We start from the raw sequence: 23,606 nt of genomic DNA, 5'->3' as shown, positions 1-23,606 counted from the left end.
ACATACTCTGGGGACTCAGAGAAATGCTTCACAGTGTGGCTTTAAGCTGACTTGTGTGACAACAGAGGAATATATAATATCAGACAAATGGGAATAGGACAACGATGCAATAAATGGTGGTCCCAAATCACTGGGGGCAAACAGACTGGAATTGCTGTCTCAGGAAACTGGCAGCATGTCATACCAGAACAGCTACTCCCAGCAGACTCACAACATAATGATGGTTCAGAACAACTGGTAGAACAGTACACTAGAACTGTGGTTCCATAGGCCAGGCTACAGTACACCAGAATCATTGGATTCCAGGTAATGAACTGCACGCAGTACTTACAGAATCACTGGATTCCAGGCAAGGAACTGCACGCAGTACTTACAGAATCACTGGATTCCAGGTAAGGAAAGTACAGTTGTGTACACTTACCATAAATGTAGATGTTCAAGTGTATTCACTGTTGCAGTCATTACATTTGGGTAATCTGCTGGCAGGTTGCCCTCAGTCGACCTGAATTCCAAAGTCTTGGGTCCTGCGTCTGTTGCTGTCTACTCTTCCATGATGTCAGGTCGTCAGGGGTATAAAACATGCAGCCAACGCCATTTTCTTTAGTTTTTCTTGCCCCAGATGTCAGGTGCTCCCAAAAAGGTAGCAAAATATATAAAATTATATATATATATATATATATATATATATATATATATATAGTACAGTTTTGTACCTACCATAAATGTAGATGTCCGAACTGGATAGCATCTGCAGTCATAACAAATGGGTTGTCCTGTCGTCAGGCAGCCCTTTTCCAAAGTCTGGGTCCGGCTGATGTCACTTCGATGTCATCTCTGCTGGTCTTGGTATAAAGGCATCAGCCGACGCCATTTTCTCCGTGTTTCTTGCCCCAGATGCCAGTTGCCCTCTTGAAGGCTAAATTTTGGATAAATGCCAATGTTTCCAAAAAAGTAGAAGGCAAACACAAAAATAAGCATGTATGTACATATATACAAACAAATACACCATAAGAGACTCCCCAGCTAGCTATTAGGAGGGTAAATACCCTAGGAGTACCACAGAGGGAAGGAGGGGTAATCCTGACTGCAGATGCTATCCAGTTCGACATCTACATTTATGGTAGGTACAAAACTGTACTATGTCCTTCATGGATGCATCTGCAGTCATAACAAATGGGTAGAATACCATAGCCAAACTAGGGAGGAGGAAGAAAAATTATGGTGTAGTTAGGATCCCTTGCAGTACAGCAGTGGCAAACCCTGCCGGGATCTAGAGTATAGAGGTAGATTATAATGCTTGGCAAATGTATGCACGGAGGTCCAAGTAGCCTCAATAATGTCCTTGGTTGCCACGAAAGCTGTGGTAGTGGCTGTAGCCCTTGTAGAATGAGGTCTTATGTTCTGTGGAATTGGTTTTCCATGGTAGGAGTAACAGAATCTTATGCAATTTCCTATCCATTTGGAGTTTGTCTGTTTGAAATTGCTTTTCCTTCCTTCCTGTTGCATAGGCTACAAAAAGCTGGTCAGTTTTTCTGTTACATTTGGTTCTGTCCAGGTAGTAGTAACTGTCTATGTACATCCAAGGTATGCAGCATTCTTTCCCTCTGTTTTGTGGATTGGGAAAGAAGGTAGGTAGGTGGATTGCCTGGTTTAAAGACACTCTGGATACCACCTTAGGCATAAATGTAGGATTAGTTCTCATGGACACTATCTTGATGGAAGATTAGGAAGGGTTGCACTGCCATTAAGGCCTGTAGTTCCGAAACCCTCCTTGCTGAGGTAATTGCCAGTAGGAAAGCAGTTTTCCATGACAGGTGTTGTAGATCTGCTGTTGCTGCTGGTTCAAACGGAGGGAGTGTCAACTTTTCTAGCACAAAGTTCAAGTCCCATGCTGGTAATGGTGGTTTCCTAGGAGGTTTTACATTCTTGATCCCTCTGAGGAACTGCCTGAGTAGAGGATGTGAAAAGACAGGTGGATCAAAGCTGTATTCTGCTGAAATAGCTGATGCATGTATCTTGATGGAGGAATAGGACAGGCCTGTATGTAGAAGCTCTGCCAAGTACTCCAGAATGTTAGCAATATCTATGTTCGACACATCTTTTCCTCTTTCAGTACTCCAAATGACAAACCTTTTCCATTTTCCTGCATAGTTCCTTCTTGTTGAAGGTCTGCAGGCTTCAAGGGGTCTGCAAGTGGGGCCTTGTATAGGTGGTGATGAGTGTCTGGCACCCTGTAAAATCTATCTGGTTTGGCAGGGGCTGGAGGTAAAGAATCAGGAGCAGTGCAGACATCATTAAATGCATCATCCACAACAGGCAGAACAGGAGGTATAGCTAAGGGCCTATGTTGTGGTAAGTGCAGAAAAGTCCTAAGCCTTTTTCTTGAATCTGAGAAATCTTGTCCCTGCCATTGGAATTGTTCTCTCATGGCATGTAAGGTTTCCCCAAAGGAAAATTCCTCTGGTGGAGAGGCAGCTGGAATGGATTCTTCAGCATCGGAATCTTCATAAATAGAAAAAGGAGCCTCTGGCTGGTCTGTTATGTCTGAGTCATCCGCAGAATCATCAGAGGACACTGGCTCGGGGGGCTCTGCTCTAGGTCTCTTTTCTGGGGCTGAGAGGCCCTGTCTGGGTGAGATTGGGATCCCCTAATTAAGGATATTAAATCTTCTGCCAGAGTAAGCATTTGTGAACTAGAAGTGGGCCTGTGTGAGGGGTTTAACAGGCACTGATTTAGCAGATTTGGCTGCTTTAGCCCTGGCAAAGGCCTTAATAGACATGGCTGCAGGAGGCCTAGCAGCACCACGTGCTGGGGTAGAGACATCCAAAGGGATGGTGTCTGATAAATCACTAGGAACCACAGTTGTAGGCAAAATTTCTGAGGCCGATTCAGGTAAGGTAGCAGGAACCTCAGTAGTAGTCATGGATTCGGCTGAAGATTGACCAGTTTTCTCGGTTTCGGCGAAACCGAGACACTTGCTTAACCGTGGTTTCGGCCATGAGTGTCTGTCTTTTCTTTGCTTTTTAACAATTTGGGTAGTCGGAGGATCCGGCGGCATAATGTACGCAAAATCTGAGCAAAAACTGTTCAGCAAACTCCGACGCGCCTAAGCGTTTGTCGGTTGAAGGAAGCACAGGCGAACAGGCTGCTATGTCGTGGTCTGGGCCTAAGCAAGGCAGACAGTAAGAGTGGAAATCTTTATGAGGTATTTGTTTCCCACAAGTTAAACAGTTATTGACTTTTTCTGACATCGGCTGAGGCAAGAAAGAGTCCCCACGGGTACTTAGCTTTTAGAAGTCTTCAAAGTAGTATTCGGTAGTAGTAATCTCTGGATCTGACCGACCGCACTTGCGAACAGCTTCTGCTTCCCGCCACGCCGCAAGAAAGACTGAGGAAAATGGCGCGGCTGATGCCTTTATACCAAGACCAGCAGAGATGACGCCGGGTGAAGTGCGACATCAGGACCCAGACTTTGGAATCCGGCCGACCGAAGGGCTGCCTGACGACAGGACAACCCATTTGTTATGACTGCAGATGCATCCATGAAGGACATATATATATATATATATATATATATATGCATCAAAATAAACTTTACCTTCATCTACAAGCAAATACACCACATAGGTTGTAGAAGATAGAGAAGGAAAGATAAACTCCAGAATGACTGGTTGATGGTGGGTGAGTAACCTGGACTGCAACAGTGAATCCACTCAGACATCTACATTTATGGTAAGTGTACACAACTGTACTATGTTCTTCGTGTTTCACTGTTGCAGTCATTACATTTGGGTACTCCCCTGAGAAAGGCTGCTGAAGTGGCTGCAGCTCTGGTGGAATGTGGCCTAATGCCCTTGGGCACTGGCTTGCCATGGTGTAAGTAGCAGAAATGAATACAGTGGCCTATCCACTTTGAAATTGTCTGCTTTGAGGTAGCCTTTCCTTGTGATCCTGCAGCATATGCCACTAGTAATTGCTCTGTCTTTCTGAAAACTTTGGTTCTGTCCAAGTAGAATCTAAGCTGTGTACGTCCAAAGAATGCAGAATTCTCTCCCCCTTGTTCTGTGGATTTGGATGAAAAGTTGGCAGATGAATAGTTTGGTTAAGAGCCACACTGGACACCACCTTAGGCATAAATGTGGGGTTTGTCCTCACAGAGACCCTGTCTGGATAAAAAATGATAAAAGGTTCCACAGCCATGAGTGCCTGTAGCTCTGAAACTCGTCTTGCAGAAGTTATTGCTAGAAGCAGAGTTGCTTTCAAAGATAAAAACTTTATATCAGCAGTAGCAGCTGACTCAAAAGGAGGCAGGGTGAGTTTTTCCAAGACATAGTTGAGGTCCCATGCAGGCACTGGTGACCTCCTTGGAGGCCTTAATTTTTTGGCTCCTCTGAGGTACTGCTTTAATAAGGGATGAGAAAAGATTGGTGGCTCTGCATTGTAATGAGCTGAAATGGCAGAGGCATTAATTTTAATAGATGAAAAAGATAGGCCTTTGTCCAGCATCTCAGTTAAGTATTGCAAAATCTGAGGAATATTTGGCACAGCTGTATCAGTCCCTTGTGCCTGGTTCCAAGCACAGAATCTCTTCCATTTTCCAGCGTAAGATTTTCTAGTACTAGGCCTTCTGGCTTCCAAAATGACATCCATCACAGCTTTACTGAGAGGTGTGTTTTGTATGACTACATTATCCGCCATGCTGCCAGGTTTAAAGTCCTGAGTTAGCTGTGCAGGATCTGATTGTTTTGCTGGGACAGTAGATGAGGTATTTGTGGTAAGGTCCAAGCTGGGCATTGAGACAAGTTCCTTAGTATTGGATACGAGTACTGGCGGGGCCAGTCTGGGGCAATTAGTATCATCTTTGGCTTCTCCTGTCTGACCTTTAGGAGTACCTTGGGTAGGAGAGGCAGTGGGGGAAAGGCATATACTAATAGGTTTTTCCAGCTGAAAGATAGGGCATCCACTTTCCATGCTTGTCTGTGACAAATCCCTGTGCAGAATCTTTTTAGTTGGTAGTTGTGAGGGGAGGCAAATAGATCTATGTCCGGGCATCCCCATTTCCTTGTTATCATGCTGAAGACTTCTGGATTCAGCTGCCACTCGTGGGGATCCATGAGGTTTCTGCTTAGTTCGTCTGCCAGAGTATTTTTCCTTCCTGGCAGGAATTGTGCCTGCAGATGTACTTGGTAAGTCAATGCTGCATCCCACAAAGTCATGGCTAGTCTGCAAAGGGGGTAAGAATATGTGTGCCCCCCCTGCTTGTTTATATACCACATGACCGTGGTGTTGTCTGTCTTTATCAGTAGTTGTCCTGGATGAAGTAGGTCCTTGAAGGTTGTCAGGGTATTTTGAACAGCTAGCATCTCTTTTTGATTGATATGTAGATGCATTTGGTTTGAGGCCCATGGGCCCTGAATGCATCTCCCTGCCATGTGGGCCCCCCAGGCATAATCTGATGCATCCATTGTTAGTGCCTGCCTGGCTGGGGGTAAAGTGAATGGCTGTCCTTGTTTTGGTGACAAGCCTTTGCCCACCATCGAAACTCCTATTGCAGGCAGGGAATAAGAGTAATCATAGTTTCCAGGCTGTGGCAATGTTTAGTCCAAACACTTTTTAGGTACCATTGTAGTTTCCTCATATGCAGTCTTGCATATGGAATTAGTAGGATGCAGGATGCCATGAAGCCCAAAGCCTGCAGAATTTTTCTTGCAGATAACTGGGCCTTTGTTGCCAACATTTTGAAATAGGTAGTCTTTTGCCTTTGTTTGTCTGGCGTGAGATAAGCCATCTGGGCAGTTGTATTTAAGCTTGCACCCAGGAATATTATCTCTTGAGAGGGTACTAGTTTTGATTTCTTTTCATTGACTGTACCCTAGACATGTTAGAAGTCTTTTCACAAACTCCAGATGATGTAGAAGAATGTCCTTGTTCTCTGCTTGAATTAGACAGTTGTCCAAGTAAGGATATATATGTATTCCTCTTTGTCTGCAAAATGCAATTACTGGTGCCAGGCACTTTGTAAAGACCCTGGGTGCAGTAGATAAGCCAAAGGGCAGTGCAGAAAATTGGTAATGCATTACACGAGAATTGAATCTGAGGTAGCTTCTGCATATTTGTGTGATTGGGACATGCAGGTATGCCTCTTTTAGGTCTAAAGTCACAAGCCAAGCATGCTGGGCAGAAGCTGCTGCAAAGTCAACATCTTGAATTTTGGTATATCCAGGAATGTGTTCAGAATAGATAGGTCCAATATTGGCCTTGTCCTTTCTGGGCACCAAGAACAGTCTCGAGTAAAATCCTTGTCCCTGCTCTTGCTCTGGTACTTGTTAAATGGCCTCCATGTCCATGAGGGATGAGACTTGTTTTTGTGCCTCTGCCCATTGATTTTTTGGCAGATCTGGCCAGCCGTTTGCCTTTGGCAGGGTATGGAAATGAAACTTGTAGCCTTGTGACACGATATTTAGAACCCACTTGTCCTGGGTTATGATGTGCCAGTTTTGAGAAAAAAGTGCTAATTTCCCCCCTAAGGGTGCTGCCAGGAGATAAGTGCTTGGTGCAGGCAGGGGGAAGTCATTGGGACTGTTTCCTGTATGGTTGAGATTTGTCTTCTCCAACTTTGGAGGTAGAGGCACCCCCCATTGCTTTGACCTGTATGAACCCTGTGCCTGGGATATGCCTCTAGGGCATCTGGATCTGCGCCATTGAGGTCTGTCTGACACAGGAAAGGACCAATTCTTTGTTGGCCAGTGTCTACTAAACCTAGGTGGCTGTACTTGTAAGAAATCTTTGACAGTTTGCATAGATTTAGCTTTGTCCTCCATTTTCTTTAACACCTCTTCTGCCTTAACACCAAATAAAGTATCATGCTGTAAAGGTGCATCTAATAATTTAACTTTGACATGATCAAGCAGATTTTGTTCTTTTAACCAAGCATACTTCCTAATTACAGAACCTATAACTGCGGCCCTGCAGGAGGCCTGCAAAGAATCAAAACCACATTGCAAATATGCTTTCCAACTTGCTCAGCTGCATGCAATATATCCTGCATTTCCTTATTTTCTGCACATTCAGAGTTTAATAACATTTTCTGATTAAGCAATGCCATGACATGTTGCTGATATTTGAGCATATGAAACTGACAGTTTAAGGCCCTTATAGCCAAGGTAGCAGACGTGTATACCTTTTTTCCCCATCTATCCAGTGCCCTAGAATCTCTGTCAGAGGGGGAAGGGTTTTTTGCAGTGGAAGCCATAACTCCCTTGGGACCCTGTGAAATAGTTTCTGGGTCTGCTGCAGGGTTTTTAAAAAGGAATTTATGAGAGTCAGGAACCCTGTAATATCTGTCAAGCTTAACAGAAGCTGAAGGTAAGGAGTCAGGGGTAAGACTAGACTCCAAAAACACATCATCTATAATGTCTAACAAAGGTGGAATGGCTAGTGGCCTATGTTGAGGAAGTAAAAGGAAATCCCTGAGCCTCTTTTTAGATTCTGAAAAATCTTGGCTCTCCCTGTGGAAATGCTCCCTCATGGTATGCAAGGTTTCCCCAAAAGAATAGTCCTCTGGAGGAGAAGCTGAAGGTATAGATTCTTCGGCATCAGAATCCTCATAGGGGGAAGAGAATATTCCTGAACAGAAGAGAAATCAGAAGAAATGGAAACCTGATCTGAAGATTCATAGTCAGTCTCTTGCCTAGGCCTCTTATCAGGAGGGGGATTGGAACCCCTGATCAAGGTAATCAAGTCTTCGGCCATTTTGAGCATCTGTTTTTTGGGCATAGAGGCCTGACCACGTGGCTCTTGAGTTTGTTTCTTTGCTTTAGAAGGTGCTTTAGTCTTTGCCTTTGAAGCTGAACTCAGTTTAATATAAAGATGTTTAGGTCTGAATATACCCTCAGACACTGGTGCCTGCTCAGTGGCTCCGGACCCATCTGAAGGAATAGTATCCGATACTCCAATACCTTGAGTTTCCAGTGGCATGGCCGACTCCACATGGGAATCAGTAGTGGCCTGTGACTCTAAAGTAGTGGGTGCCAGGGGCTGCGAAAGCACCTCACTGAGAACCAGTGACTGGCTTAGGAGAAGCTTCGTCGTCGGTTTTGAGCCTCGGTTGTCTATCTCATTCCTTTTCTTTGCATTTTTTGTGAACTCCGGTAGTCGGATGGCTATCCGACGACATTTCTAGATAATTAAACCATCGTCCAAAATAGTTTAAAGCAAAATCATACCAACGCTTAATAGTGCGTTGGTTAAATCTAGCACAAAAACGACAACCAGAAACGTTGTGATCAAGGCCTACGCAAGGAATACTGTAAGAATGAAAATCCTTATGAGGTATTTGCTTTCCACAAGAAATACAATTATTTACTTTTTCTGACATCGGTCTGGAGCAAGAAAAAAGTTTCCCCAATGGGGTACTTAGCTTTATTGAAGACTTCGGATCTGAAACTCGAACATGAAAATCTCAGGAGTCGGCCGACCAGCACTTGTGAACTGCTTCTGCTTCAGGCACCGCGTGGTAAGAAAGACTGAAGAAAATGGCGTCGGCTGCATGTTTTATACCCCTGACGACCTGACGTCATGGAAGAGGAGACAGCAACCGATGCAGGACCCAAGACTTTGGAATTCAGGCCGACTGAGGGCAACCTGCCAGCAGATTACCCAAATGTAATGACTGCAACAGTGAAACACGAAGAACATCTGCACGCAGTACTTACAGAATCACTGGATTCTAGGTAAGGAACTGCACGCAGTACTTACAGAAACACTGGATTCCAGGTAAGGAACTGCACGCAGTACTTACAGAAACACTGGATTCCAGGTAAGGAACTGCACGCAGTACTTACAGAATCACTGAATTCCAGGTAAGGAACTGCATGCAGTACTTACAGAATCACTGGATTCCAGGTAAGGAAAGTACAGTTTTGTACCTACCATAAATGTAGATGTTCGAGTGCTAATACAGCTGCAGTCATAACAGATGGGTTCTCCTGCCGTCAGGCGGGTACTCGGTCGGCCGAATTCCAAATTCTAGGTCCGGCGTCATTTGTCGTCGCTTCTTCCCTGACGTCAGTGCGACAGGGGTATAAAGGAACCAGCCAACGGCATTTTCTTCAGTTTTTCTTGCCCCAGATGTCAGGTGTCCCCAGAAGGAAGGCAACAATAAAAATGTGTGATAATGCAGTGCTATATAATCAAAATACAGTAGTTGCAAGCAAATACATCATGAATGAAAACCCCAATCAGGTTGTAAGAGGATGTGTTAGGCTATATGCCTGTCCCAAGAGGGGAAGGAGGGAGGGAAACCTGGACTGCAGCTGTATTAGCACTCGAACATCTACATTTATGGTAGGTACAAAACTGTACTATGTTCATCGTGCATACAGCTGCAGTCATAACAGATGGGTAGAATCCCAAAGCTAAGAAAGGGGTGGTAGGCACTAGTTGGAACTAGGAGGAGCCAAAATGCCCTGCAAGACTGCAGTGGCAAAGCCTGCTCTAGATTTGGAGTATAATGGTAGGTTGTAGTGCTTGGAGAAGGTATGCACAGAACTCCAAGTGGCTGCTTCCAAAATATCCTTGGTAGGAACTCCTCTGAGGAAGGCTGCAGAGGTGGCTGTGGCCCTGGTGGAATGAGTTCTAATGCCTGTAGGAACAGTTTTGCCATGAAAGGAAGAGCAAAAGCGTATGCAGTGGGCTATCCATTTTGAGATTGTCTATTTGGAAATTGGCTTCCCTTGAGCTCCTACCGCATAGGCCACAAAGAGCTGTTCTGATTTTCTGAAAGGCTTTGTTCTGTCCAAATAATAACGCAGTTGTCTGTGGATGTCCAAGGAATGTAGTAATCTCTCCCCTTTGTTTTGAGAATTAGGATAAAAAGTAGATAAATGTATGGCCTGATTTAAAGCTACCCTGGATACCACTTTAGGCATAAAGGACAGGTTGGTTCGTAAGGAAACTCTGTCCTGATGGAAGATAATAAAAGGCTGGACAGCCATGAGAGCCTGTAGTTCTGAAACTCTACGAGCTGAGGTGATAGCCAGAAGGAAAGCTGTTTTCCAGGACAAACATTGCAAATCTGATGAGGCAGCTGGCTCATGGCTCAAAGGGAGGCAAGGTCAATTTTTCCAGAATGAAATTAAGATCCCAAGCAGGTATTGGTTGTTTCCTTGGAGGCCTTAAATTCTTAGCCCCTCTGAGGAACTGTCTTAAGAGAGGGTGAGAGAATAAAGGTGGATCAGTGTTGTATTCTGCAGAAATGGCTGAGGCATGTATTTTGATGGAGGAGAAAGAAAGTCCACTGCTTAGCAGTTCAGCCAAATATTGTAGTATTTGAGGTAAATTCAGTTTTCCCTTTTTCTCATTCCAGACACAAAAACGTTTCCATTTTGTGGAGTAAGCCTTTCTAGTTGATGGCCTTCTGGCCTCCAAAATGACATCCTGCACCTCCTTGGAGAGTAGGGCCTGTTGAGATGCTAAGGAATCTTCCATGCGGCTAGATTGAGTGTTTTTAGCTGGCTGTGAAGAGTTTTGAAACTGTGCTGAGTCAGAAGAAGAGGCATTAGAGGCAGGGCCCATGGTGGGGAATGCGTCAGGCTCCTCAGGAGTGGGTACCAGTGTTGCCTTGGCCAGTCCGGAGCAATGAGAATCATCTTTGGTCTTTAATAGAACTTTGGGCAGCAGAGGAAGAGGAGGGAAGGCATAAACTGTCATTGATGTCCCACTGAAAGAAAGAGCATCCACTCTCCAGGCCTTTGGATGGAAGATCCTTGAGCAGAATTTTGTCACTTGATGATTCTTGTGGGAGGCAAAGAGATCTATGTCTGGCCTTCCCCATTCTTGGATTATTTCTGTAAAAACTTTTGGATGCAACATCCATTCGTGTGGATCTGTCATATTCCTGCTTAGGTTGTCTGCCAGCGTGTTTGCCTTGCCTAGCAAGTACTGTGCTTGTAGTTCCATTTGTAAGTCCATGGCCATGTTCCAAAGTGACATGGCCAGTCTGCATAGGGGGTAAGAATGTGTTCCTCCCTGTTTGTTTATGTACCACATGACTGTGGTGTTGCCCGTTCTTATCAATAATTGACCTGGTTGTAGAAGGTCCTTGAAAGCTATAATAGCATTTATTACTGCCAGCATTTCTTTTTGATTGATGTGAAGGTGCTTTTCTTTTTGGGACCATTTGCCCTGAATGCACCGATCTGTCATGTGCGCCCCCCCAGGTGTAGTTCGAGGCATCTGTTGTGATGACTTGATTTGCTTGAGGCTTGCTGAATGGAAGACCTGTGTTTGTTTGACATGCTTGAGCCCACCACAGAAATTCCTTTTGCAGACATGGAATTAGTGGTATTATTGTTTCCAAACTGTGGCTGTGTTGAGACCATATGTTTTTTAGGTACCATTGTAGTTTCCTCATATGCAGCTTTGCACATGGGATTAGTAAGATGCAAGATGCCATGAATCCCAGAGCCTGCAGGATTTTCCTTGCAGTCAGCCTGGTGCAATTTGCTAGTGTTCTGAAGTATTGTATTAGTTGCCCCTGCTTCTCTGGTGTGAGGTAGGCCATCTGGGTGTTTGTGTCCAAATTGGCACCCAGGAAAATTATCTTCGAGAGGGTATTAGCCTTGATTTCTTTTTGTTGACTGTGTATCCCAGAGACTTCAATAACATTATTACATAAGCCAGATGTTTCAGAAGAATGTGCTTGCTGTCCGCTTGGATCAGGCAGTCGTCCAAATAGGGGTATATTTGTATCCCTTGAAGTCTGCAGTAGGCAATTACTGATGCCAGGCATTTTGTGAATACTCTCAGAGCAGTAGATAAGCCAAAGGGCAATGCAGAGAATTGATAATGGGTTGAACCTGCAAGAAATCTGAGGTACCTTCTGCAATTTTGTCTGACTGGGACATGCAGGTATGCCTCCTTGAGGTCCAATGTTACCAGCCAAGACTCCTTGCCCAGCATGGGAAGAAGTTGCTGTAGAGTGAGCATCTTGAATTTTGGTACAAGTAGAAATGTGTTTAGGATGGATAGATCCAAAATAGGTCTCCAATCTTTTCCCTTCCTTGGCACCAGAAATAGCCTGGAATAAAAACCTTGACCTTGTTCGTGCGTAGGTACCTCTTGAATAGCTTTCATGTTTATGAGATCTGTAATTTGCTTTTGTGCCTCTGCCCTTTGATTGTGTGGCAGGTTTGGCATGCCTCTCATTTTGGAAGGGTGTGAAAATGGAATTTGTAGCCTCTGTTTATAATGTCCAGGATCCATTTGTCCTTTGTAACAACATGCCAAATTTTTGAAAATAATGCCAGCTTTCCTCCTAAGGGGGCTGCCATTTGAAACCTGGTTGGCATGCAAAGGGGAAAGTCATTGGGTTTGCTTTCTGAAAGATTGAGAGTTGTCCTCACCACCTCTTTGTGTAGGAGCTTGCCATTGTCTGCCTCTATACGAGCCTTGGGATTGTCCTCTGCCCCTTGGGCTCCTGTATCTGCCTCTTTGGGGTCTGTCTGTGGCAGGAAAGGACCAGTTTTTGGAAGGCCAATTTCTACTAAAACGTGGGGGTTGAACCTGTAGAAACTCTTTCACAGTTTGCATTGATTTAGCCTTTTCCTCCATTTTCCTTAATACCTCCTCAGCATTAGCACCAAATAGTACATCCTTTTGAAGAGGGGCGTCTAGTAATTTAGCTTTGACATGATCAGGCAAGGCTTATTTCTTGAGCCAGGCACGCCTACGTATGACTGATCCTGTAACAGCAGCTCTGCATGAGGCTTCTAGAGCATCAAAACCACATTGTAAGGTATGCTTACCCACTTGTTCTGCACTATGCATCAAATCCTGCAACTCCTTCAAGTCTGGTTGTTCAGATTGTGACATTTTACTCTTCAATTGTGATAACAAAAACTGTTGGTATTTTAGCATATGAAACTGACAGTTTAAGGCCCTCATGGATAAGGTAGCCGAGGTATATACCTTTTTTCCCCACCTTTCTAAGGATCTGGAATCTCTCTCGGAAGGCAATGGATTTTTGGCAATGGAGGCCTTAACTCCCTTGGGGCCCTGTGAGATGGTTTCTGGGTCAGCAGCATGGCTTTTGTAAAGAAATTGGTGTGAGTCAGGAACCCTGTAGTACCTGTCAGGCTTAACTGGAGCTGGAGGTAGAGAGTCCAGGTTAAGGCAGGCCTCCGAGTAAACATCATCTAGGATGTCCAAGACAGGAGGTATAGCCAGAGGCCTATGCTGAGGTAACAAGAGAAATTCCCTGAGCCTTTTCTTGGAATCTGATTAATCCTGGCCTCCCCAGTGGAAGTGTTCCCTTAAGGTATGCAAAGTTTCTCCAAATGAGTAATCCTCAGGGGGGGATACAGAAGGGATGGACTCCTCCGCATCAGAGTCTTCAAAAGGGGAGTAAGAATGTTCCTCATCATCAGAGTGCTCTGAAATAATGGAGCCCTGATCAGAGGAGGGGGAATCTTCCTCCACTCTGGACCTTTTGTCCGGTGGGGGCTGAGAGCCTCTGATTAGAGTAATTAAATCCTCAGCCATTTTAAGCATCCGTTTCTTAGGCATGGGGCCTGGAGATGGGCCCTGTGTAGCTGGTCTCTTAGGGTGCATGGTTGCTTTAGACTTTGTGAAAGCCTTGATGGAGAAAGAAGAGGAAGGTCTGAAGACACCTTGAGTGGAGATGGATCTGTCCACATTCTGAGTTTCAATGCCAAGAGTGGCTTTGGTATCTGTAGTCGGGGTGTGGGCCGAGGAGCCTGCGACCTCGGGCACAGGAGACACCGTCAAAGAAGTGTCGTCAGTAATCAGGGGCTGCGTAGGCACCTCACTGAGAACCGGACCACACGTAGTCGGCTTTGGCGTGGTGTCGGTAGAGGCCGCGGACCTCGTGTGTCGGTCCTTGTCTTTGCGTTTTTTAGACAAAACCGGAGTCGGAGTATCCAACGACATAGTATAGTTAAATGCTTTCCCAAAATAATGCTGGGCGAACTCCGCCCGACGCTTAATAGTGCGTTTGTTGAATGTAGCACAAAAGCGACAGACCAAGACGTTGTGGTCTGGGCCTAAACAAGGTATACAGAGGGAATGGAAATCCTTATGCGGTATTTGCTTCCCACAAGAAATACAATTATTAACTTTGTCTGACATCGGTCTGAGGCAAGAAAAGTTTCCCCAACGGGGTACTTAGCTTTTAAGAAGACTTCGGTTTCCAAATTTCGTAATTTCAGGAGCTGGCCGACCGGCACTTGCCAACTGCTTCTGCTTCGGGCACCGCGCGGCAAGAAAGACTGAAGAAAATGGCATTGGCTGGTTCCTTTATACCCCTGTCGCACTGACGTCAGGGAAGAAGCGACGACAACAGACGCCGGACCTAGACTTTGGAATTCGGCCGACCGAGGACCCGCCTGATGGCAGGAGAACCCATCTGTTATGACAGCAGCTGTATGCACGATGAACATCTGCATGCAGCATTTACTTATTTAGCCTTTCCTGACCGTTTTGGTCCGACAAGGCTAGTAGCCTCTTTTCAGGGAGACAAGAGGTGGTATTTATACTTCCAGGGGAAATCTGTCCAAACCATTATGGAACTTACCCTACTCTTGGTGGGTGCCATGAGATCTTTTACATCCACCTGAGCTACTGCCAACTCAGGCAGATGGGACCGCGGTCTTATATCTCCTCCAAACAATGGTCTACTCAGGAGTGCATCACCCCCTTTAAGCTGTACTGCACTACCAGCAATCCATCTATGTGGTATGGGAATACAACGCACAGCCTTCTGCACCAAAGGTGAGTGTGCTACTGGTTGCACCACTGATACTAATTGGGCCTGGTTTGTAACTGCACATGGGAAAATAACTCATCATAGTCCATTCACATCGAAAGCAATTAACTGAAATTTACCTCTTTTTCCAATGCTCATGTATCCCTGGTGTTGATATACTTACATAAGGGGAAATGACATCAACCCAATCCCCTTTTTCCATTTTTATATATGGGGTCGGGGTGTCACATCAACAAGTAGATGTATGGATTCTGTGGGATACAACTACTCTGAAAAAACACTTTTGTTAATGTGTTTTTTGAATAGGGACTTTCAACAACTTGCATTTTTATAAAATAGACTTATGATAATATTTCCTGAATTCTGACAGGGAGCTCTGGTACAGAAAATGGCAACTAACTAGAGGAGGAATATTATGTCAATAGCTATGGAAAGTGGTACAAAAATTAAAAATGTAGCCAGCTGATATCAAACAGTCTACCAGGACAATAACTTCTAACGTCTGTGGTGACTCTACAAATGACCAGTAATACATGCACAGCAAATGACCCCTACAAAATACAGTCCCCATGTATATGCACCTCTACATTCAAACAGTGCTCTTATAAAGTCTGACAAATAAAAACAGCTACACAGCACTGCTGTTTTCCAAATTAAGAATTTACTATATAACACTGCATGAGTTAATACATTTTATCAGCTGTATCACGTACTTACATTGGCAAAGAGGGTAGTTGAAATATCCAGGGGCACACTGGGTACAAGCAGAGCCTTCAAATCCAGCATGACACATGCATTTTCCCGATTCCAAATCACATGTTCCATCAAATACCCCAGGCCCTTGGCACTGACATGCTGCAAAAGAAGACAGGTACTTTCAAACACGCAAAGGATTCCTTCAAACTTTCATCAAAAGTCAGCAGCTACTTTCAAACATGCAAAGGATTCCTTCAAACTTTCATCAAAAGTCAGCAGCTACTTTCAAACATGCAAAGGATTCCTTCAAACTTTCATCAAAAGTCAGCAGCTACTTTCAAACATGCAAAGGATTCCTTCAAACTTTCATCAAAAGTCAGCAGCTACTTTCAAACATGCAAAGGATTCCTTCAAACTTTCATCAAAAGTCAGCAGCTACTTTCAAACATGCAAAGGATTCCTTCAAACTTTCATCAAAAGTCAGCAGCTACTTTCAAACATGCAAAGGATTCCTTCAAACTTTCATCAAAAGTCAGTCAATAGTGAGTTTACATCATAAACACATTCTGCAATTGTTATACATCTCACATATTTGTTTGTTTACATAACCCTTTTCCATACCAATCAGCAAGCCTCCCTCTTTTAGATGCCCAGTCATTCTTTAAATGGTGCAGACTTTTTGGGTTCACTGGAGCAAGACTTTTACAGGAAGTGAATTTTACAGGCAGGTACTGGGGTAGTTTGTGCCCAAACTGCATTTAAGCTGTAAGGTTATTTTTACAATAAATGGCCTAACAGCTCCAATGGTGATGACATGAACATTTGAATCACCTCAAGTACCTCCTAAGTTGTTTTGCTTATGCATGCACATTCCTCCACATGTACCAACAAGGACCACCATCACCAGACTGGGTGGCCATCCCCACATCCTCACTGGCTCCCTGCATCCTAGTACACCCTTGTCCTCTGGTTGAGGCTGTGCCAAAAGAGCAGTGCAGTAAACTATTCCGGATTATCATCCCTGCACCCCAGGGCAGACTTACCCATCCTCCCTGCCTTGGCCACACCCCAGGGGAGACTTACCCATCCTCCTGCCTTGGCCACACCCCAGGTCAGACATATCCATCCTCCCTGCCATGGCTACACCCCAGGGCAGACCTACCCATCCTCCCTGCCTTGGCCCCACCCCTGGGCAGACTTACCCATCCTTCCTGCCTTGGCCACATCCCAGGGCAGACATACCCATCCTCCCTGCCTTGGCCACGCTCTAAGGCAGACATATCCATCCTCCCTGCCTTGCCCCTATCCCAGGGCAGACATGTCCATCCTCCCTGCCTTTGCCGTCAAGCTCTCAAGATGTTACTCAAAACTGGTCTACCTGGGTTATAGGCAGGGGTAACACTGGGCCTCCTGGGTAACAGTCAGGGGTTTCTCACTCTACACCACTGACATAGGCTACATCTAATTTATTTTCTTTTTAACAGTTTTTGTACTCTTTAATGAGGATACTGATGAAGTAACACAGACAAGCTGTAGATTGCATTCTAAGTCACTGAATGCTTCATCAGAACCCACCAGAATCCCACCCATTTTCATCCATCTATTTGAACATAACCCCATCCCAAATGTCTTGCACTATTCATCTGTATCTATCAGAAGACAATAATAGAAGTGTGAAAAAATGTGCACTTGAAACCTAGAAAAGCACGTGTAGGCAAATAAGAACGAGGTGCCTTACAAAAGCAGATCATATCATTCTACTTAACAAAACATCTGCACTGCTTTTTAACTTTCTTTAGTCTTGCACTAGTTCTGCAGTCTGTGCCCACCTTACGGTTCCCCAAGAACTTCCTGAGTCCAGTACACTCAAGATCTAGAATAGTCACACTATTAAAGTGCCAGCCCCACAACTGCCCTTAGGGCTATCACGCACTTTGGAACCAGAGGTTTTTGCTATGCAGAGACTGGCTTCCTACCGCTATCACTTAGTATCTGCTTGTGTGAGTCACTCACCACAACAGCAGATGTTCAAGTACGACATCAAGTAGGGCTAACAAAGTTCGCAGATGACTGCAAACTGGGAGCCATTACTGAATCCGCAAATGATGTGGATACTCTACAAAAGGGCCTTACAGAAACAGATGCTTGGTGCTAGAGCCATGGATTCAAGCTTAATGCCAAGAAATGTGTAGTTATCCCCTTTGGGAAAAAACATGTACCCGTGAATTACCTCATAGGTGGCAGTACACTAAACACCAAAAGTGTGATGAGACTTAGGGACACAGGTGGACAGTGGTCTCACCTTCGATAACCACATTGCCACAACAGTCAGGAAATCCTTCTGTGTGGCACACCTCATTACTAAGGGCTTTTCATCCAGAAAAAAGGAGGTCATTGTTCCACTGTACACATCCCTCATTAGACCCATTATAGAATACAACATCCCATTTGGTATGTACCTTTCAAGACACGTGCAACAACTGGAAAGGCTGCAGAAATACCTTACTAAAAGAATCACAGACCTAAAGCAGATGCCCTATGCTGACCACCTTAAAAAACTATACTCTGTTGCATGTCGTCTACTCAGAGGCAATCTCTGCTTAACATACAAGGTTATGTCAAACCCAGAGCTGTTGGACATGTTACACTTAAAGAAATCCCAATCCCTCAGAGCCATACGCTCCAGGGATCTAAACCTTGTCATTACAATAAACAAAACATGCTGGAGGGATAGGTTCCTGACCCAGGGACTCTCCAGACTCTGAAATAGACTGCCCATACATGTCAAGCAGAGCGCCTCTTTGGCCCTCTTCAAAAGGAACCTTGACGATTGGATGGGAGAAACGAAATTCACCCCGGGGATCATGTCAGTCACCCTGTTAGACAGAAGTCCAGGGAAGTAAATAGTGTGGGAAGAAATAGCCAGGGAGTTGTTATGGGTAGGCTTGTATAGACCCTAGGGCCAATAGCATAGTACCAACCTATGAACCTATCACCGCTGCAGTCAATCTTCTTATCCATTGGACTTTCCCTTCTGTGCCAACTTCTAGAGCTTTCTCAGACACCCCCAGCCTCCATGTTGAATGTCAGATATATGTATGGGAGAAAAGAGTGGACACTTTTGCCATTCATTCAGTTCTTTTGACAGAAAATCATTCAATATTGTGCCCACTGCAGAAATGCAAAAAAAGGCATGTCCAGTCCCTAAGGTCACAAAGCCCATGAGGATTGAAGCTTTTCATTGCTTGTCTAAAAAATTAAGAGTTGAATAGAGCAACACAGATATGATTGCCAAACAAAAATGGACAGTCACGAAAAGAACCTTGGTGCTACTCACAAAACATCTGTACAAGTTCTCTGGGGGAGGCTCTCTGCTGTGGTAGCATTCCTTATCCATGGAAAACAACTATAGCTTCTAGAAGGAATACTAAGAGAATAAAAGGAGCCTAACAGCATGCCCTGCAAGATGATAGTAGTAAAACTTACTCTGCAGTTTGTAAGTCCTGTTGGTAATGTACAAACAGCTGGCTCACAGCTATCCTGAGCTAACATAACATCTGAGGAACATACCTCTCAACTGTACCGATTTTTGGAGAATGACCAGATTTTTGCTTCATGTTTTTGTTCTCTTTCTCATAAAATTGTGATTTTCTAGCAAATCATTGAGGCTGAAATCAGAAAATAATGACATATATTTTGAGTTTCAGACTTCATACTCTTCAGAAGATTTATGCTGTTGCAAAACCATCAGGCTATCAGTCTTCTGACTACTACAAGCCTAGCCAATGCCCAGTGGTCAGAATCAAACCTGGTACCTTGTATCTGTGAGGATAAAACCTTAACCATTATGCCAACCTGGAACTTTCTACGTTTGTGAGAGAAATATTTAAAACATGTCCTTATTTTTGGGCCTTTGTCCCCCCATTATTTATGGCTTTGTCCAGATTTCTTGCTCTAAGAAGTTGAGAGATGTGCTGGGGAAGGCTGCAACAATGGTTGCCACTCTAGCAGACTGGACTACAACTGGAACTCCAAATGTCATAAGTTAAAGCACAACACATGGATTCAGAGGAAAAATGACACAGTTGGCCAACCATTTGCAGAAAGTTTACTTTGGAAATGATTCACCACTTTCTCTGGTTTAAAACAGACATGTCTGTCTGCCGGACATTCTTGGTTGTTGTACAAGAGTGTCTGAGTTGCTGGTGGATGTCCACCCTTTGAAGATTAGGGATAAGGTAGGCAACCAAATAGCCTGGTTTAGGGCTAGTTCTAATACTACCTTTGGCATGAACAAGGGGTGAGCTTTAAGGTTAATCCTATCCCTACAGAACACTAATTAAGTCTTCTTGCATTTTAGGGCTTGTTCCTCTGACACCCTGCTCGGTGAAGCAGCCGCCACCAGAAATAAAATTTTCTAAGACAGGAACTTAAAGAGTACTGAAAAAGGGTGGCTATAAGGGTGTTAGTGTCAGCTTCTGAAGGACAAAGGTCAAATCCGAAGCAGGAGGATCAGGCCTCAGATGTGGTTTTATATGCAGGACTCCTTTTAAAACCTGATTCACTAGGTAGTTCAAAGTCAAGGGAGGTTCCATAAGTAAGTATGCTGAGATGGCTGGCAAGCACTCCTTAAGTGAGGTGTTACAAAACGGTTTTACTTGAGAAATCAACACAGACTTCTCAGATCACAATGGTGACAAATTAATAATAGTGAAAGCTGTCTGTTAGAAAGTAAATAAGTAGCTCAAAATGACCTCACATCCTCCCATGAACTTACATCTTCCACACTTACATAATGTTTGGGAAAGGGTCAAGAGTTTACAAAACAGCATACCAAAGTCCTGGATATGCAACTGCCCTTCTCTAAAAGGAGCAAGCAAGTAAACTTTTAACTGTTGTCTGCCAAGAAAAAAAAAACAGTACTATCATGAGAAAGATTGTCATCATAAAATTATGTTATGCACTGCAGCATTTGAGGGTCTGAACAAGGCTTTATTTTATGGCTGACATCTTTAAAACCCTTATATGTAGAACTTCTTCCATTTGTACAGTTATGACTCCATAGTGCTAAGCATTTCTGCAATATCTGCACCACTTCCTCTGGTAGTCTGTGCCTGAATCATATCAGGCTGAGAGCATTCACACTGCAAGACATGGGGTCCTTATGCAAGGGTTCCTTTATTTAAGGATAGGAACAGGCATTACTGGACCATCTGGATAGGACTGAAATACAATTGCTGTCATGGCCTGTAATGGATGCCGAGCAGAAACATTGCGCCTTCTTCCTTTCAGGACTGCTACACCCAAGTGATAAGGGGTAACAGAGGAAAGGCATACATTAGAACTTCTTTTCATGATGGGCTGAAGGCATTTACTGTCCAGCCATGCAGAGTAGTGAATATGAAACAAAGGATTTAGAGCTGGAAATTTTCTTCAGAAGGAAAGAAGTCCATTGGTAGAAGACCCGTACATCATGGATATTTCTTGAAAAACAGACCAATCTAGCTTCATTCATTACTGTTGACCAGTGACATTCTTTGGCTGCCAACAGTTCTTTTACCAAAGGCTACTCAGTTACCCCTGAATTTGTCTCATATGCAGTGTGGCTAGCGGCACCATGAAAACGGAAGCTGACGTGTGGCTTAGTGCTCATAATTGTTCTGGCCCCAAGTCTCCATTTCTGGTCCACCTCTGAGAACATTTTGGTTTTTTGCTTTGGTGCCTTCAGGATGGTCTTCCTGTTCTTTATTTGGCTAGACTGAGGGAAAATGCTAGGATAAGCGGGTGGACAATGTTAGGTTTACTGAGCTGTCCTGCACCTGCTGGAATCAAGCATGGATGGCACAGTCCTTACGATAAGGTCAGACATGAACAGTCTTTGTTCTCAGGAGGGCAACATGGAGACAGTACAGTTGTGTACACTTACCATAAATGTAGATGTTTGAGTGTATTCACTGTTGCAGTCATTACATTAGGGTAATCTGCTGGCAGGTTGCCCTCAGTAGGCCTGAATTCCAAAGTTTCAGGTCCTGCGTCGGTTGCGGTCTTCTCTTCCATGACTTCTATTTTCTTTAGTTTTTCTTGCCCCCGATGTCAGGTGCCCCCAAAAAGGTAGCAATATTCTAAATATTTATACATGCATCAAAATATACTTTACCTACATCTACAAGCAAATACACCACATATGTTGTAGAAGATAGAGAAGGAAAGATAAACTGTAGAATGACAGGGGGATGGCGGGAGGGTAACCTGGTCTGCAACAGTGAATACACTCGAACATCTACATTTATGGTAAGTGTACACAACTGTACTATGTTCTTCGTGTTTCACTGTTGCAGTCATTACATTTGGGTAGAATACCAAAGCTGTGGTTGGGAGGCTGGAGCTAAACAGCTTTAGGTGAGGCTATAAGGCCCTGCAGTACTGCAGTGGCAAAGCCTGCCCTGAACTTAAGAGTAGACAGGCAAATGGTAATGCTTAGTAAAGGTGTGAACAGAACTCCAAGTAGCAGCCTCTAGAATGTCCTTGGTTGGTACTCCACTGAGAAAGGCTGCTGAAGTAGCTGCAGCCCTGGTGGAGTGAGACCTAATGCCCTTGCGCACAGGTTTGCCATGGTGCAAGTAGCAGAAATGGATGCAATGGCTTATCCACTTTGAAATTGTCTGCTTTGAAATAGCCTTTCCTTCTGATCCTGCAGCATATGACACTAGTAATTGCTCAGTTTTTCTTAGAGCTTTAGTCCTGCTCAAGTAGAATCTTAGATGTCTGTGTACATCCAAAGAATGCAGAATTATCTCTCCTTTGTTCTGCAGATTTGGATAAAAAGTTGGCAGATGAATTGTTTGGTTAAGAGCCACACTGGAAACAACTTTAGGCATAAAAGTAGGATTTGTCTTCAGAGACACCCTGTCTGGGTAAAATATGATAAAAGGCTCTACAGCCATGAGGGCCTGTAGCTCTGAAACTCTCCTTGCTGGAGTAATTGCTAGCAGCAGAGCTTTCTTCCATGATAAGAACTTTATATCAGTGGTAGCAGCTGGTTCAAATGGAGGCAGGGTGAGCTTTTCCAACACATAATTGAGGTCCCATGCAGGTAATGGTGATCTTCTGGGAGGCCTTAAATTTTTGGCTCCTCTAAGATACTGCTTTAGTAAAGGATGAGAAAAGATTGGTGGCTCTTTACTGTAATGAGCCGAAATGGCAGAGGCATGGATTTTGATTGATGAAAAAGACAGGCCTTTGTCAAGCATCTCAGTTAAGTATTGTAATATCTGAGGAAAATGCGGTTCTGCTGTATCAGTTCCTTGTGCTTGATTCCAAGCACAGAATCTCTTCCATTTGTCAGCATAAGATTTTCTAGTACTAGGCCTTCTGGCTTCCAAAATGACATCCATCATAGCTTTACTGAGAGGTGTCGTCTGTATGATTACAGGATTAGCCATGCTGCCAGGTTCAGAGTCTATAGTTGATTGTGCAGGATCTGATTGTTTTGCTGGGACAGTAGTGATTTTTGAGGCAAGGTCCAACCTGGGTATTGGAAAAAGTTCCTTAGGATTGGGTACCAGTATTGGCGGGGCCAGTCCGGGGCAATTAATATCATCTTTGGCTTCTCTTGTCTGACTTTTAGGAGGATCTTGGGTAGAACAGTCAGAGGAGGAAAGGCGTAAACTGATAGTTTTTTCCAACTGAAGTATAGGGCGTCCACTTTCTATGCTTGTCTGTGATAAGTCCTTGTGCAGAATCTTTTCAGTTGATAATTTTGAGGAGAGGCAAATAGGTCTATGTCTGGGCTCCCCATTTCTCTGCTATCATGCTGAAGACTTGTGGATTTAGTTTCCACTCGTGAGGATCCATAAGGTTTCTGCTTAAATCATCTGCCAGAGTGTTTTGTTTTCCTGGCAGGAATTGAGCTTGAAGATTTGTTTGGTAGGTCAAAGCTGTGTCCCACAGTGCCATGGCTAATCTGCAAAGGGGGTAAGAGTGTGTGCCCCCTTGCTTGTTTATATACCACATGACTGTGTGTTGTCCGTCTTTATCAGTAGTTGTCCTGGATGAAGTAAGTCCTTGAAGGCTGTTAGGGTATTTTGAACAGCTAGCATCTCTTTCTGGTTGATATGTAGATGCA

General features: G+C 44.2%; 1 protein-coding gene across 1 annotated transcript in view; it reads right to left on the bottom strand.

The window, feature by feature from the left end:
• LAMA5 (laminin subunit alpha 5) overlaps window positions 1-23,606 on the bottom strand; it is a 1,615,491-nt gene that overhangs the window by 952,095 nt on the left and 639,790 nt on the right. Inside the window, exon 13 of the mRNA XM_044090412.1 lies at window positions 15,503-15,640. Within this exon, the coding sequence (XP_043946347.1) occupies window positions 15,503-15,640 (138 nt within the window). The remainder of the gene's footprint in view (window positions 1-15,502; window positions 15,641-23,606) is intronic.

The sequence above is a fragment of the Protopterus annectens genome, chromosome 12.part0 (assembly GCF_019279795.1).
Source record: "Protopterus annectens isolate FY-2018-M chromosome 12.part0, PAN1.0, whole genome shotgun sequence".
Lineage (NCBI taxonomy): Eukaryota > Metazoa > Chordata > Ceratodontiformes > Protopteridae > Protopterus > Protopterus annectens.
Note: the sequence above shows the minus strand (reverse complement) of the source record. Positions and strands in the feature narration are given on the sequence as shown.